General features: G+C 34.3%; 1 protein-coding gene across 6 annotated transcripts in view; it reads left to right on the top strand.

The window, feature by feature from the left end:
* Positions 1-4,873: 4,873 nt before the first annotated feature.
* Positions 4,874-16,647, top strand: part of srgap1a (SLIT-ROBO Rho GTPase activating protein 1a) — a 177,904-nt gene continuing 166,130 nt past the window's right edge. For all 6 annotated transcript variants that reach the window (XM_073929905.1, XM_017352030.4, XM_017352032.4 and 3 more), the window contains exon 1: positions 4,874-5,388. In XM_073929905.1, the coding sequence (XP_073786006.1) occupies positions 5,310-5,388 (79 nt within the window). In that variant the 5' untranslated portion in view covers positions 4,874-5,309. The remainder of the gene's footprint in view (positions 5,389-16,647) is intronic.

Below are 16,647 nucleotides of genomic sequence, written 5' to 3'. Positions count from 1 at the left end.
TTCCATCCAACGTTTCAAAGAGAACAAAATCGTCATTTCCTAATTAACTGCCACCAAATATCAACAGTAAAATCAGAATTTGGTGAGGTAGGAAAAGCTGCGTGAATCTTTTTCTTATTTAATAAATGACTTTCACCTCAAAGAAGACGACAAGCAATCAACAGATGCTCTTTACAGTCCTGGAGGTCATTATGAATATTCATTCATTCATTTTTTTGTCGGCTTAGTCCCTTTATTAATCCGGGATCGCCACAGCGGAATGAACCGCCAACTTATCCAGCAAGTTTTTACGCAGCGGATGCCCTTCCAGCCGCAACCCATCTCTGGGAAACATTCACACACACACACACACACACACTCATACACTACGGACAATTTAGCCTACCAAATTCACCTGTACCGCATGTCTTTGGACTGTGGGTGAAACCGGAGCACCCGGAGGAAACCCACGCAAAGGCAGGGAGAACATGCAAACTACACACAGAAACGCCAACTGAGCCGAGGTTCGAACCAGCGACCTTCTTGCTGTGAGGCGACAGCACTACCTACTGCGCCACTGCCTCGCCCCATTACGAATATATAACTTCACTAATACTAAAATGGTTACTGCATGCATTTTACAATGACCAAAGCCACATTTCAGATGGTTTACAATTTGCTCAGCCTGCTGGTTTGTCCATTCACACACATTTTTATCACCACATGGTCTCTTGTAACAAAACCACATGACCTTTTTATGCACATACTGGAATTTGTTCGGTTTCCATCGCAGTTCATGCTCCTCTTATCAAATAAAAAGTTTATCCTACTCAGTTATGCGCAGATGTTTTTATGCGCATTTTCAAATTTTATGCGTATCTTGGCATTACCATCACCCGTTTTTTTTTTACGCGGATATGCAAAATGTGAATAAAAATAGGTTGATGGAAACAGCTAATGACTACTGCCATTTAGTGAGTAAAGAAATGTATCCAGGCAAACCAAAATGAATACTTGTGGTTCTTGACGATACTTTGAGCTCTTATGAAACAAAAAATTATTTCCACAATTATTTCCTTTAATCTGCAGCTTCAACAAAGTGTCCTGAGAGTGTTCACTTATTTTTGGATTATGAGCTGAGAGTGAGTATATTTGGGTGAACTCACTTTAAAAACAGAGAAAAGCATATAGGTTTTAAATGACATGAGGGTGAGTAAATTATGGTGGTACTATTATATTATATGGTATTATATTTTACTATTCTTTTAATATATAATAGATTAAAAAGATGGTGAGCAGATGCTGTGCATCAACATTTAGATTGTCACTTAATTTTAGACATATTAGGTTTGTTTACCTTGATGTTTTACTTGTGAAACAATGAAATGCTACTGTATGTTTTAATATAACCTGGTTTACCATACTCTACTGTGCAGTACATTAACGCCTTCCATGTTTACTGTACATTTTTATTTATTAAGTCTTCACGTTTCAATGAAAAAAAAATAATAATAATAATGGCAGCTTAATTGGGCTTTAACATTTCATTTTTCTCACTTGAATGTTTTTTTTTTTGATTCAGCTTAATGCAATTAAATAACTTTTAACCTGTTTGTATTCTTAACCTTGTCTGATTTTAAATTATCAAGCATTTAGACTACGAACACAGTGCTGAAGGGGTTCTGATATGTACTTCAATATAAAATATTTAAATATAAATCTACATTTTCAGTTGCAAAGACAGTGGCGACGTTCAGATAAAGCATACATTATAAAATGTCAATGTGAAGCTTAATGACTTTGAGTAATACTGTGGACAATAGGGGCTTCAAAAGGTTACATTTTGTAATTTAAATAATTATATTGTATTTATATGTCTTAATCGATCAATAATCTGTTTTTACAAATTAAAAGTCTGACTTTGCATTTGTAAAACTATATATAAATGTATTATCTTATTGAAACAACACTGTTGAAAATATTTCATGGGAGAAATTATAGACTTTGCTTCACAAGTACAGCATATGATTACTAATAAAGTAAAAGAAGTAACAAATAAATGAATTCACAAATGTTATCCTACTAAGGCCCGTCTTCAGAAATACAAGTCTGACATTGATGTGAGCTGCTCCTTTTATCCCTCTTCGGATTGTATATTTGTTCTGGCAGTGCTCCTGGCTGAGATTCTGGTCAGATCTGTTGATGTTTATTCAGTCTTATATTATGAGCGACTTTTCCTTTTCTTTTAAAGATGTTTTCTTTGGGTTGTTTGACGATTCTAAAGAATATAAGCATATAATTATTTATGTATTCTATTAGCCAAGTTTCATATTAGCAAACAAAAGTTTGGTGGTTCTAAATCTTTTTTGATTCATTTAAAATTGACCTACAGCAATAATTGGAAACTATCCAGCACCCTTTTTAATCCAAAAGCAACGAAAACTGTATCTTTATATTCTTCCTTTGTGTCTCTTTAAAGTAAAGCTTTATCTTATTATTTTTGTGTACATTTCTGTGCAGTTTTTCATTTGTATCATTTGTCTTTGTGTATGTAATTGTATATGTTCTACCTCTTTACTTTAATGATGATTAAAAAAACCTACAAATTAATTATTGTTTTAGTAAAGGTAACACAAATAAAAGACGAAAGCATGCTGAATCATTTCCAAAAATTGTAAAAGATTTTTTTGTTGCAAAAATTATGCTCTTAACCTTTTAAAACTGTTTATAAGAAATTCACTAAAGGTCTTGCAATAAAACAGCTGTCCTGTAAGAGGCGCTGCGTAACAATAATATCATTTTTGCAGAGATAACATTCATTTTTCTTCAATTTCTTCAGTCCCTTTATTCATCAGGGGTCGCCACAGCATAATGGGCCACCAACTTAAATCATTAAATCATTTTAAACAGGTCTTAATTTTAAGGTTCTCCAAGTAAAGTTAACTAATCGGGCCGACGGCTATCCATTCAATAAATTATATATATATTTTTATTTATATGTATTTCAGTCTTTTATTGCAAAGAGATCCAATTCACAACAGCTGTTAGACGTTTTTACAGCACATTCCCTTTATTAAATTCCCTAACCAGGAAAAGAAAATTAAAAACAATTACACCATTTCTCATGATAACAACAACAACAACAAATCCCTAGTAGGTGGACATAATATTTGTAAATAGGCAAGAAATGTAAGGTTTTATAACAGTTCTATTCAATTTATTTGGACCACACACACACACACACACACACACACACACATGTATATATATATATATATATATATATATATATATATATATATATATATATATATATATATATATATATATATATATATATATATATATATATAATTTTATTATTATTATGTTATTCTTTACAATAAATATTTTAAGAATATTAAATTTATATATATTAAAAAAAACATTATGGTGAAAAAAGTATATACAACTTTCTTGTACTGTTATACAATATTATGTGATTTAAAAAAAAATTACATTTGTTTTTTTTTTTCAAATTCCATTGGCCCAACCGGGTCATTACAAAAAATCCTTAGTGTTTAGCCCTGTATAAGTCTAAAATTTCATTCATAATGGTCTCAAAAGGTCTTAAAAAGTCTTAAATCTGACTTGATGAAACCTGCAGAAACCCTGATATCATCAAAACACACCAAATATAAACTTTATGGACAAAATGTATTTCTTTTTTATTGAACATATAGAGACCATTTTTGGATTTGTGCTCCCTTTAAAAATGCGGTAAAATGTCAGAAATGCATTAAGTGTAATTCTATCTCTACTCATTCACACCAATTTTGTTTATGCAATTCACCTATAGCCAGAGGCGGACTTAACCAATGAGCAAGGTAAGCAGCTGCTTAGGGCCCCGGAGAAATAGGGGGCCTCGACCAATGCCAAGAAGCCTATATTAACCATCCTATAGCTCTTTTATAATTGCTCAAATCATTTGTTGTAAAATCTGTCTAACCATTAGGATTTCAACATTATTGTCTTTTTTTTTTTTAAATGGGGCCCTCATGACCAGTGGAACGTTTCTTCCCTTACTGCACATGCAAATTTTAAAATGTAATCACAAGTATGGCTTATTAACTGTACATGGTTTGTGAGCTTGTTTATTTATTTGCAAATTCATTGTATTTAATATTACATTAAGGTTCCACTTAAAATATGTTTTTAACATGCAGTTTATTTACAAAGTAAAACCATCTATAGAGAAAATATATCTACAGAGAAAGAGAGTGTTTTGAGTTTCAATGCTAGGGCTGCATACCTGGAATTGCTTAGGGCCCCCAAATCACCAAGTCCACCCATGCCTATAGCACATGTCTTTGGACAGTGGGAATCCGGAGCACCCAGAGGAAACAAACACGGGAAGAACATGCAAACGCCACAGAGAAATGCTAAGTGACTCAGCCTGGACTCAAACCAGCGACCTTCTTACAGTGAGGCGACAGTGCTAGCCACTGTGCCACCCAAAAAAATAATTGCAATGATTTATTTTTCATGTAACTCCACATACTGACCACCAGGCGTCCTACACAACACACAGATGAGTTGCTTAAACTAGTTTAAAACTTAAAAATATTCACTCTTTTTAATTTAAAACTTTATTATGAAGTCATATAGTTTGTTTTTCGATTATAATGAACTAGGAGCGTTCAAAACAAACTCAAAATAAATACACTTTACTTAAAGTTTTTAAACTAGTTTGCTTTTGTTCACTAAAATCCCAAATGCTCTATTTTTGAATCGCTAGCCGTGTAAAGACGCCTCGAAAATGACTTTGAGGGACAGCTGGTTAGGAAAGTTGTCAATCCCGTCCACGTTTCCGCTACGTGCGCCCCTCCACCTCCAATCCCTCCCATTTCCAACCACTTGCTTTTCCAGCTGCTTTGAGGTCAGTCAGAACCGTGAAACTGTCCGGCGACTAGACGCGAGGAAAAGCTGCTGAAAATCACGCCAGTTCAGAGTAACATGCCATAATGCTGCCGGAATCCGTCGGCGGGTGACTAAAAAGCAGCTCCTAGGGTTGGATTTTCCTCTTGCTGGAACTAGCCGTGGACGATTGCCCGAGGAAAGGGTTACTTGTTTGGGAGGAAACTCTTCCCGTGCGCGCTCTGTTTTGATCGCGTTCACGGCGGAATTACAACCGGGATTCATTTGCGTTTGGTTTTTGGGGATTTTTCTGCCCGGATCAACTTGAAGAAGATTCTCTGGGATGCGCTGGCCGCTGTAGTGAGACCCCCCTCCTCAAATACGCCAGTTTGTAAACACTCTCATAACTGAATTGTTGATCTTTCCTCTATTCGATGTTGAAAATGTCGAATCCTCCTGTGAAGTTCAAAAAGGATAAAGAGATCATTGTAGAGTACGAGACTCAAGTCAAAGGTAAGGAGCTAACTGCTGGAGTAGTTGAAGGATTGGTTCATGCAGTATTTAATCATTGAGCAGGTCACTTCTGCATCGTGATGATGATGCTTTTATGCACAGACTCTGAAAAAAATTTGAAGACTTTGGTTTTAAAAACGACATGATCGGTGGATTCTTGTGTCAGTGACAAGATTGAGATTTTGAGGAAAACAGGTTTTTATCTAGTTTGTCAAGTTGTTAGAAATCTTTCCTGAATTGTTTTTCTAAAAATAAGAAGTTGATCTAATGTCTCTAAAAAGTCAAGTGGCATGATGTCTAGTACAAACTTGATTATTTTTTTTAAACTAGATTTTTGACTCCAAATTTTGACATATTTAGAGGCAGTCTTGACAAAACATTACATTTTGCAGAAAATAAAATGGTTATGCTTATGACAACAAAGTGACTTTTTGCATCAGGATTATGCCACTTGGACTTTTAATAATTTTAAAAGTAAAATTGCAGCTACATTGCTCAGCATATATGAGTACACCATTTACAAATCTCTCATTTAAGTGAATATCATCTATAGGAAGCTTTGCAATATTACATTTGTGCATATACATTAGTCCGTACTGAAGCCAAATCTGGAGCTTATCTAACAAAATATTGCATGATAGCGGTCTAAAATGAGTACACACAAATTTATGTTTGGGAAAAAACAGAGCAAAAAAAAAAAAAATGCAAAATTCAAGAGATGCAAAAAATGTAAACAGTTTTGTTGAAATTTTGTAGTTTGTAATTTTTCCCCCCAATATTTTGCATGAATTTTATTGCATTATCTTTCTATTTCTAAAGATATTCAGTGACTAAGATATTATTTTAATAAATATATCAATGTAATAAATCTATTTTGATCAAATTCACTGAAATATATTACCTATATTCACTGAGATAAAGAGAAAAATATTAATTTTCAAAATGGGGTGTGCTCATTTTTGCTGATCACTGTATGTTTAAGAAATAATAACGAAAGTTAAAGGAATAGTTCATCCAAAAATGAAAATCCTGCCATTATTAGCTCTCCGTTCACATGTTCAAAATAATTTTGAGATTCTTTCCTCTGTTAAACACACAAGATTTATTTAAAGAATGTTGGAAACCTGCGACCATTGACTTTCATAGTATTTTTTTAACATGAATGTCAATAGGTTTATAACAATTTTTAAAATATCTTAATTTGTGTTCAACAGAACAACAGCAATAAATAAATAAATAAATAAATAAATAAATAAATAATAAAAATACAAAAAAAAAAACATGAAACTTGTTTGAAAAATGTGAAGGAAGAGTAAATGTCAGAATTTTTGTTTTTGGATAAACTGTCTTTAAGCAAACTTTATACTCTTTTTTTAATTTTATTATTCTTTGTTTTTATATATATATCTTCATCTTTAGACACTAAAATGATAATAAGACTTTATGAAGTTTGTGTTGTTTTTGTAACATTAATGAATTCCCACAGACGTGGAAAACAGGCATTTTTAAATGAGTGGTTTCCAAGCCTAGAAAACTCTACAAAATTCACATATTTTAACCCTGAAAGGAGAATTTAGATAGACAAGTTAACTGCCTTACTCATGACTTGCACCCCTGCTATATTTAGATGAAAAAGATGATGATGATGATGATGATGTGTGTTTTATACCAACTCACTTCTCTGAGTCATTGTTGAGAAACTCTTGCATTATAAATTCCGGTGTATCCAGTGACTTCAAATGATTAGAAGAGTCATAGTACCTCATTACTAGCCAAATGTGTGCACCTTGAGTGCAGGTCAACTTTCTGAAAAAACTTCCAGCTCACTCTCCAGCAAACAGAGCCGGATGGTCTGTTTCCTTTTCATCTCATGAGCATCATCATCGTCATCATCACAGGAAAGAGGCAGTTGCCGCATTCTAGTAACCATGGGGATTTGGCATTGCCCCAAAGCCTCCAGTCCTCCAGGGCTCTTTGCAGACAGAAAAGACTATTATTTGTGTAGAGGCAGTGAGTGTGTGTGTGTGTGTGTGTGTGTGTGTGTGTGTGTGTGTGTGTGTGTGTGTGTGTGTGTGTGTGTGTGTGTGTGAGAGAGAGTGAGAGAGAGGTATGTTGATACCATGACATGGTGCTTGGTGTTCATTTGGCAGGAATGTGTACTCCAGTCGCTCGCTCTGATGATGACTAAGACGGTTAATAGCAGCATGATGCACTGAATCTGCCCGTGCCGAGCATCTCATTAGATTTGCATTGCAGCCAAATGGAGTTGTAGCAACATGAAAACAGCCTTCGGATTATTATTTTTTTCCATGAATGAATGAGGGAGACTTGTTCTAGCACAACTTTATGTTGGTGCAATGTTGACAGTTATGCTTGTTTTATTGACCGTTATAGGCTGCCATCCATGTAAGGGACAGGTGCACAGAAGTTTGTCTGTGTTTTGTCTCTGGCAATGTTTACACCTTAGACAATGGTGAATACACTGTAAAAATGCTGGGTTTCACACAACGATTTGTGTTGGGACAACATGAAGGAATTAAGTTAACGTAGTAACATAAAAAAAATTAAGTTGTTCCAAAAAAGCTCAAAAATTGGGTTGCTTCAGCTTATTTCAAATAAGTAGTTTGAACAAACAGTAAATGTCATGTTTTGAGTGTACAGGTGTGTGAACCTGGTGTTGAAATGCTTTTCAACAGCTTTGACAAGTAGTGGAGAACACATTTGATTGTCTTTTGAGTTAAAGTGGAAGTGAAGCACTCAGCAAAGTTTACATTATTTTTTCACATTGGTTTCCACTTTAAAGGGCACCTATGGTAAAAAAATCTACTTTTCAAGCTGTTTGGACAGATCTGTGTGTTGGTATAGTGTATAGACCGTCATACTGGGGTGATATGAACACACCCAGTCCTTTTTTTCAATTTAACTACAAAAAAAGGGTCGGCCAATTGGAGCTGTTTTCAAATCGATCGCACCATTACGTAGGTGTGCGATCCCCCCGCCCACTGAATTGATTGACAGCTGCGCGCATTAACATGTTCCGGTAGTCGCGTGTATATGTCAACAAGACCAGACAGACATACGCAAAGCAACCGGGAATAAAAGGTCTGTTCTGTTCTCTAGGATCAGCAATCATCATCAAATGTGATTAAGGGTAAGTTTCACATGTTTAAAGTGTTTTAAAACCGAGTATGTGTGTAATTAATTACAGCGTTTTACTTCAGCTTTACTTCATCAGCACAGCCGCATGTCAGAACAATTATAAAAGAAGACGCTTCAATCCCGGTTTGTGGAAGTTAAATCAGGTTTATTTTGTACATTAGCATAACAGATATCCACACAGTACTTGAGGTTAGCCTTAACTAAGCTAAGCGCGCTCTGTCTGTCTGCCTGCCTGTGTGTGTGTGTCATCTGCGGTGTGTGTGTGTGTGTGCGCGCGCATTTACTTTGTAACGATTTTGTGTGTGACTCATCAATGCAACTTCACAATACTGATTAGTAAAGGTTAGTTCTTACTGTAGTATCTCACAAACGCTACGTGAGACCTTCTTCCTTTAAGTCTGTCTGTTGTCTGACGCAGCTGAGGGAGGAGGCATGTAGAAGCAGTAGGCTGGAAAAACTTGTCTTAAAGGCGCAGTACGACAAAACCACCCCCTGCTGGAAGTCAGTATAAAACAGCATCTTGTAAAAGGTATAATGAAAAATCTGATGGGTATTTTGATCTGAAACTTTATATACACATTCTAGAGACGCAAAAGACTTATATTAAATCTGAAAAAAGGGGTAACCTAGGTGCCCTTTAATGAAAACATATTAAACAAAGTCGATCAATGTAACCATTTGGAAGAAAAGGGCATGTTTTACTATAGCTTTTAGTGTAAGGGCACTGTTAACTTGGTATATTACTGTGTCTGACGGCACGGGGTTGGTTTCGTTCCCTCAGCTCAACAGATAGAGTGGACGTAATGTTAAAAACATTGTTTACCATTTAGGCGAAAGTGACAAACTGCAAGCTTTAAATGTTTATATCTTCTAAACCTAAATTTTGTCTGTTTTAGAGTACACTAGCATATAGATATCCTTAAAACTAGCGATAATTCTACCCACTTTAAGCGGTACAGTAACTACAGTGAAAATGCATACCTAGCTGAATAAAACCAAACCAAAACAAGCTGAGCTGTATCTGCAGTGGAAAAGTGGCTTTTAAGTCTTCCATTCAATTTTCCTCAACCTGATTTTGGCATTTGAGCACTGATTTTCTCTAAAATGATGTGGTCCTTGAGAAAGTGATACAGTGAGAGAAAAGAAAGGCCGGAAATTTGCCTGGAATCCCTCTTTATCAGCTCATGCAGAGGACTTGTGTCCGTAAGTGGTGTTATATTTGTATTCCAGGTTATCATATTGCTTGTGTTTAGATAGCACTTTTTCTAATTCAACAAGGTTGGGAAGGATTAAAAATAAATGTCAACCAGGCTTTAGGGATGTCAGCCAGGCTGTAGGGTGAAGTAAGAGAGATTTAGGATACCAGCCAAAAGCAAGATTTAAAGACTGCTAAGGCGTACTTTTCTGTTCTCTGCAATAGTGATGAATCAGCAATGTCAACAGACATCAGAGATTAAAATGAGTACTTCCTATTAGTAATCCAGTATTTGAGTTTTGACCAAGTTTAATGTTATACTTCACATAGTAAGTCTGTGATGACTCACTATTTTTGCTTATGATTCCCACGTGCTGTTTCCGAGTTTTAAACATGGCAGCGTTTAATACTTTTTAACGGTGACTCACATTGTTTGCTTTAGCACCATCATGAGTCACATGAAGCTTATTTTAGATTTATCAGGTTAGGTCAGCCAGAAAGGACTGAAAGGCGTGAGGATCCCAGTGGTTGTTCCATATAAAGCTGCAGGCGGACCTAACAATCAGTCTTATCAACACAAAAACCTGTCGTATCCATCAACCTGCGCTCCGTGCAGCACTGACCGCACAGAGGGAAGAATGAACAGAGCGAAATATAGAAAGTCACGAAAATGTTGACATCAAATTTCTCAGAATTATTTCACATACTTACCATATACCATGCTAGCACTTGGTTGAGATCTCTTTTGCCTTTAAAGGTGCCCTAATTTAACAAGATGCTAAAAACATTGCTCTAAAACTGCACACTCATGAAGTGAATCTCCCATTCCAGCACATCCTAGAGCTTCTCTATTGGATTGAGATCTGGGAACTACAGTTGAAGTCAGAATTATTAGCCCCCCTGAATTAATAGCGCCCCTGTTTATTTTTTTCCCCAATTTCTGTTTAATGGAAGGAAGATTGTTTCAGCACATTTCTAAACATAATAGTTTTAAAAACCTATTTCTAATAAACGATTTATTTTATCTTTGTCATGATGACAGTAAATAATATTTTACTTGAAATTTTTCAAGACACTTCTATACAGCTTAAAGTGACATTTAAAGGCTTAACTAGGTTAAAAAGGTTAACTAGGGAGGTTAGGGTAATTAGGCAAGTTATTCTATAACGATTGTTTGTTCTGTAGACTATCAGAACAAATATTAGCTTAAAGCGACTAATAATTTTGTCCCAAAATTGTTTTTTGAAAAATTAAAAACTGCTTTTATTCTAGCCAAAATAAAACAAATAAGACTTTCTCCAGAAGAAAAAATATTACCAGACATACTGTGAAAATTTCCTTACTCTGTTAAACATCAGTTGGGAAATATAAAAAAAAGAATCAAAAGGGGGCTAATAATTCTGACTTCAACTGTATATCGAGGCCAATGAGTATGTTTGCATGGACACCAATACTTTAATTTTGATACGATTAAGACAATACTCTGATTAAGAGTCTACCATGTAAACAATGATTTTTGATTACCTTAATCTGACAAAGTCATCGAACTAAAGAAAAATCCAGTTAAGACGTGGAGTATTCCTATTTTAGTCGCATTAGTGAAATGCAGTACAGACATATAAACACCCTAATCAAACCCTTACCATTTTTATTTCCCATTATATACACACACAACAAATTCTACATACACACCAGCACCAAGACATGGACAACAAAACAATCACTTCTTTAAAGAGAACTACTGTTTGCTAACAAGTTGATGCCGCCAACTTGTCTGGAATATTACGTAATACAGCATTTTTGATGTTTTCATGGTGTGTAGACGCAGATTGTTTTGAAACTTTGTTTTGTGTAAACATGAAACCTTTTCAAAACTCAGGGAATATTTGTTTTCAGATTTTGGCTACATTATTGTCATGTAAACGTAGCCTCTGAGATATGGTTGCGCCTGAAAAATATATATCAGCAGTTTCAGAGATCAACAAACCAGTCAATGTTTCACAACAACTATGCTACATTCAGAGTCACTCAGATCCCTATTGAGATCTTAAGCAGATCATCTTGACCACGTCTAAATAAATCGAGCTGTTTACATGTGATTGGCTGATTTGATGTATTGCATTTACAAGCAGTGTGGAACTTGTGTTTCTAAAAAAAGAGCTTGTGAGTGTATGAATGGAAGCTAAAAAATGTGGTCGCTTGGCCTGCTGGCAAAGAACAATAGAAATGTTTTCTTTGGCCATATTGTGTGTTTGATCTCACACAGTTGGTGTTTTTTCATGGCACCGGGTCACAAGTCGCTGACCTGCTCCTGCTGGCTCTTGACATAAACACTGTCCTCAACCTGTCATGCAGGAATAATTTCCCTTTATAAGTGTTATGACCTCTAATGCAGCTTTCTGATAAGACACAAATGCCCTGTCGTAAGTTCTTAAATGAGGATCTTGGTGGTTTTAGGATTGTGACCTTAAGCGTTTGTGACCTAATGTGATATGAAATAAACAGGCTAAATTTGGAGTATTTCTACATTTAGTAGACTTTCTACAATTTTCTACAGTTAATTTGCAAAGTTGCTGGAATATTTAAAATGAGTTGGTAGTAACTGAAGTTAAGTTTGTTTTTGAATTACTAAAGTTTGCCTGTAACAAATAATCATATGAACATGCAGTACCATTTGCTACATAACTCTGATGTACATAAGTGAATAACGTGAAGCAATTTAATCAGGAAAAGAGATGCCATGACTTCTCTGGTCCCTAATTGATTCAATTTGGTTTTAATCAGTTTTATGTTTTTTTTTTTTTTTTTAAGCCTTTGTCAAAAAGTTTTTGCACATTTGGAACAATTTATTTATTTATTTTTGATTATTTTATTTTATTTTAAGTTTTAATTTAAATTTAATTTTCACAAGTTCAGTATCAGCTCTGAATAGTATTGCCAAAACCTTAATTCTGACTCTTAATTTAATTTAATTTAATTTAATTTAATTTTATTTTTTACAAGTTCAGCATCCGGCCTGAATAGTATTGCTGAAACCTTCATTCTGACTCTTTATTTTATTTTAATTTAATTCAATTTAATTTTTTACAAGTTCAGCATCCGGCCTGAATAGTATTGCTGAAACCTTCATTCTGACTCTTTAATTTAATTTAATTTAATTTAATTTAATTTAATTTAATTTAATTTAATTTTATTTTATTTTATTTTATTTTATTTTATTTATTTTTATATTTATTTTTATTTTATTTTATTTTATTTTATTTTATTTTATTTTATTTTATTTTACACAAGTTCAGTATCCGCCCTGAATAGTATTGCTGAAACCTTCATTCTGACTCTTTATTTTATTTTATTTTATTTTATTTTATTTTATTTTATTTTATTTTATTTTATTTTATTTTATTTTCATAAGTTCAGCATCAGTACTGAATAGCATCACTGGAATCCTTCATGCTGGCTGCAATTTAAATTATAAACAAGATCTACATAAAAATAACCTTAAATCAGCTTTAAGTAATTAAAACAATGCCTCTGCTTGACAGCTATGTCATTACAATTTACCGCCTTTTATTGTTAATGAACTCTCCCTTTGCAGTCAAATTCCCACACTTCCTGCTCGAGCTGTCCAGTACCGCTGTTCCCCACAGGTCCACAAATACCTGCCATCTGCTCCAGCCAGACCCTCAGCTTTTGTGCTGGATTCTGGTGGCCAAACAGTGGATGAACACCCTTGGTGGTGGAAGAAAGAGTGGGGGTTATTGATGGGACCATCTGTGTCTGCTTTCTCTCGCTCTTGTTTGATAGACTATAGCCTGTCTCTTTCCCAGTCTTTCCACGCATGCTGGGCTTTTCACTCCAGCCAATAAAATTCGCTTCTCTCCACCCACATGTCACACCCTGACTTGGCCATCATCTAATTTAACAATACCATTCGAAGGCAAGGGGTTGTTTAATGTATCCTGAGTTAGGTTGTCTAATAGCTTGTGTGTCTGTTGCACTGTTCATTGTGAAATGTAAAAAAAAAAAGAAGTAAGTGACAGATTATTGCAGTGTTTTATCAACAACAACAAAAAAAGAAAACAGTTTCTTCCCAAACTAAATCACGATTTCAACTTGATGGTCATTGAAAAGTGTTGCTAAATGCATTTGTGATGTAATTTCAACTGAAACATGAAGACAGGGCGGGACATAAAGTAGCACCTCCCACTTCTAAAAACAGCCAATAGTGTTTTGTTTTTGTCCCAGCGAGAGTGGTTGAGATCAAACACATAAAATAAAAAAAAGAGTCATGAAGAGGGTGGGACATGTCTGATACTAGAGAGCATTTGATTGGTCAGAAGATTTGATGTGTGAGGTGACTTCAAATAAATTCACAAACTGAATGTTTAGATCTTCTTAATGCAAATATGGTCATATTGGTGCACACTAGCTTATAGATTCTTAAGACTAACATACTGATCTTAATATTTAAAAAATGTATGTTTAATTAATACATGTATTACATTCTCTTTTAGATTGAGGTATTACATTCCGCTTATGATATGTTCTTCAACCTTAACAGTATTTGACAAAATGGAGCTGACAAAAACTGAAGAGCTCTATGGTTATTTTCTATTGGTTATTATCTTATTAATATGGTTATTATCTGTGAGGCGACAGCACTACCTATTGCGCCACCGCATCACCCATTTCACTAATATTATTGTGATATAATAATAGTAATAATAAATGTTCATATTATTTATTTACAATACAGTTTGTAAGGTAATATTTTCTGTCTTTTAGTAGATATATTATATGAGAGACCTACTTTGTTTACCAAATAAGTGGATCTAATAGTATTTGCATTGTAAGCATTAAATAAAAGTAAAAACTGTATTATTTTTTGTTTCATATATTAAGTTTGTAGTTATGATTCTTCCATAAAGCCGCAGATTTTCTACAAAATTCTCTGCAGAAATAGCAAAAAAAAACGTCCGTAGATTCTGTCTGGCCCTACCAATAACCAAAAACTATTTAGATTTTCTAGGTCAATAGCTGATATATTAGCCAATTCATATAATTTTTTTTTTTTTTACATTTTTCTGCATGATTGCAGACACATAACGTGAACAACTAATTAAAAAAAAAAAAAAATTTAATTTTGAAAACTTGGAACTGATCTCTATACTTTATTAATCAACAATTCTTTTTATGGGCATTATATATATGCATATTTTTTTTGGTCAGGTAGTATATATAAATATAAGTAAAATAATAAAAAAGTGTCTGGCAGCAAGCCATCTGAAGAGGTTCAACCAGCAGGAAAAAAATACATAATTTTTCTGTTTTTAAAGATAAGCCTAATTTTGTCATTAACCCAACTGATATGGCCACCAATATATTATGCATCCCTAATTAGCAGTTGTCTCAGGCCCAAGTTAGTTTGTACATATTGAATATGTGTATGCAGCATGTTCAGTAGTTCTACTGATTCACATGAATGGGGTTTGTTTTGACTTTTTCAAAAATGCGAAGGAAAGTCTTTTTTGTTAATAACACAAAGTTCTATATTGTATGTGTGAATGTACTATTAGAGCGCAGATATAAAATCGTTAGAAGGGTATTACATACGCTCAAAAACAGATTTTGCTGCTTGTTTAAACTACTTATTTAAAATGAAACAACACAGTTTTTAAGATTTTTTGGGGACAGCTTCATTGTTTTATGTTTAATCCAATTAAATTTGTTAGGTTAATCTAGTTGATTTGTGTTGCGACAACTACAATCAATTGGGTTGAACCCTGCATGTGGAATGTTTTTTTAATTTTATTTGAGCCGATTTTAATGCGTGTGGCCTGCTCTGTTCATATTTAAGCATGTTTCGGCATGCAGCCTCAGCAGATGGAAGGTCTTTGGTGGACCATTTTAGGCCTCAGACATGAAAAGCTTCAGAAGAAGAACAATCCATGCCATGATGAAAGAGCAGGTAGAGAAATCCTTCCCTTGGGGCCCATCATTGGTTTCCAGAGAGGCCTTTCCCAAAAGACCTTGGCTTGAACTCTTAAGACAAGAACAGCAATAGCAAAACCCTCTCAGTCTTCATTGAGTAGTTTTTCTCATGTGATGAAGCAGGAGGTGAGAGATTTCTCTCTGAGTCACAGAAGGTCTCAGGTTTCGTTCATCTCCAGTTTAAACTAAGTGTTTTAATCTCTTCTAATCTTCTTTCTGCTCCAAACTTGCACTCTTGCTGAGATGCTTTCTGGACGTGCTCTTCATAAAGCGAGCTGTTTAAACATCTTAGATTAACTTAAGCCTATTTTTGTGCTTAAACAACATACACTTAGGGCTGGGCGATATTGCAAAAACATTATAATGATATCATGTTTCATGTCATTGGATATAGAGATAATTATTGAATATTTTTTAACAATCCATTTAGGAATATAGAATTTTTTAACCACTTTATTTTAATTCACCAACATTACTAAGGCAAATAGTTTTAATAGTCAAAAACAAAAATATTTAAACAAAATATCTTATCTCTTAGTAATAAAATAAACACAAGTGTTAAAGAGATTCTTAACCTTGATAAATACAATATTACAAGTGTGTGCAATAGTAAGTGTAAATACTGAACAATGAAAGCAAACTTTAAGGTGTGAATAATAAGTAAACCTCAAACTCTGTCAACAACACTAATTATGATAATCCAAATCTGAGCTTTCAAGTAAAGGAACCAGCCATCATTATTCAAATACACACAGCAACATTACAAATTGTGAAGTTGAATGACTATACTACCCCCTATGCTAAAAAATATTTTAAATGGAGGGCTAGTGGCTGGGATGCACAAGAAAAGAAACCAAAAAGCCATTCTGATGACATCCTTACATCTTTGTGGATTCCTTGACTATTTACAATGG

Source organism: Danio rerio, chromosome 18 (genome assembly GCF_049306965.1).
Source record: "Danio rerio strain Tuebingen ecotype United States chromosome 18, GRCz12tu, whole genome shotgun sequence".
Taxonomy (NCBI): domain Eukaryota; kingdom Metazoa; phylum Chordata; class Actinopteri; order Cypriniformes; family Danionidae; genus Danio; species Danio rerio.
The sequence above is the reverse complement of the archived record's forward strand: the minus strand, read 5'-3'. Positions and strand labels throughout refer to the sequence as shown.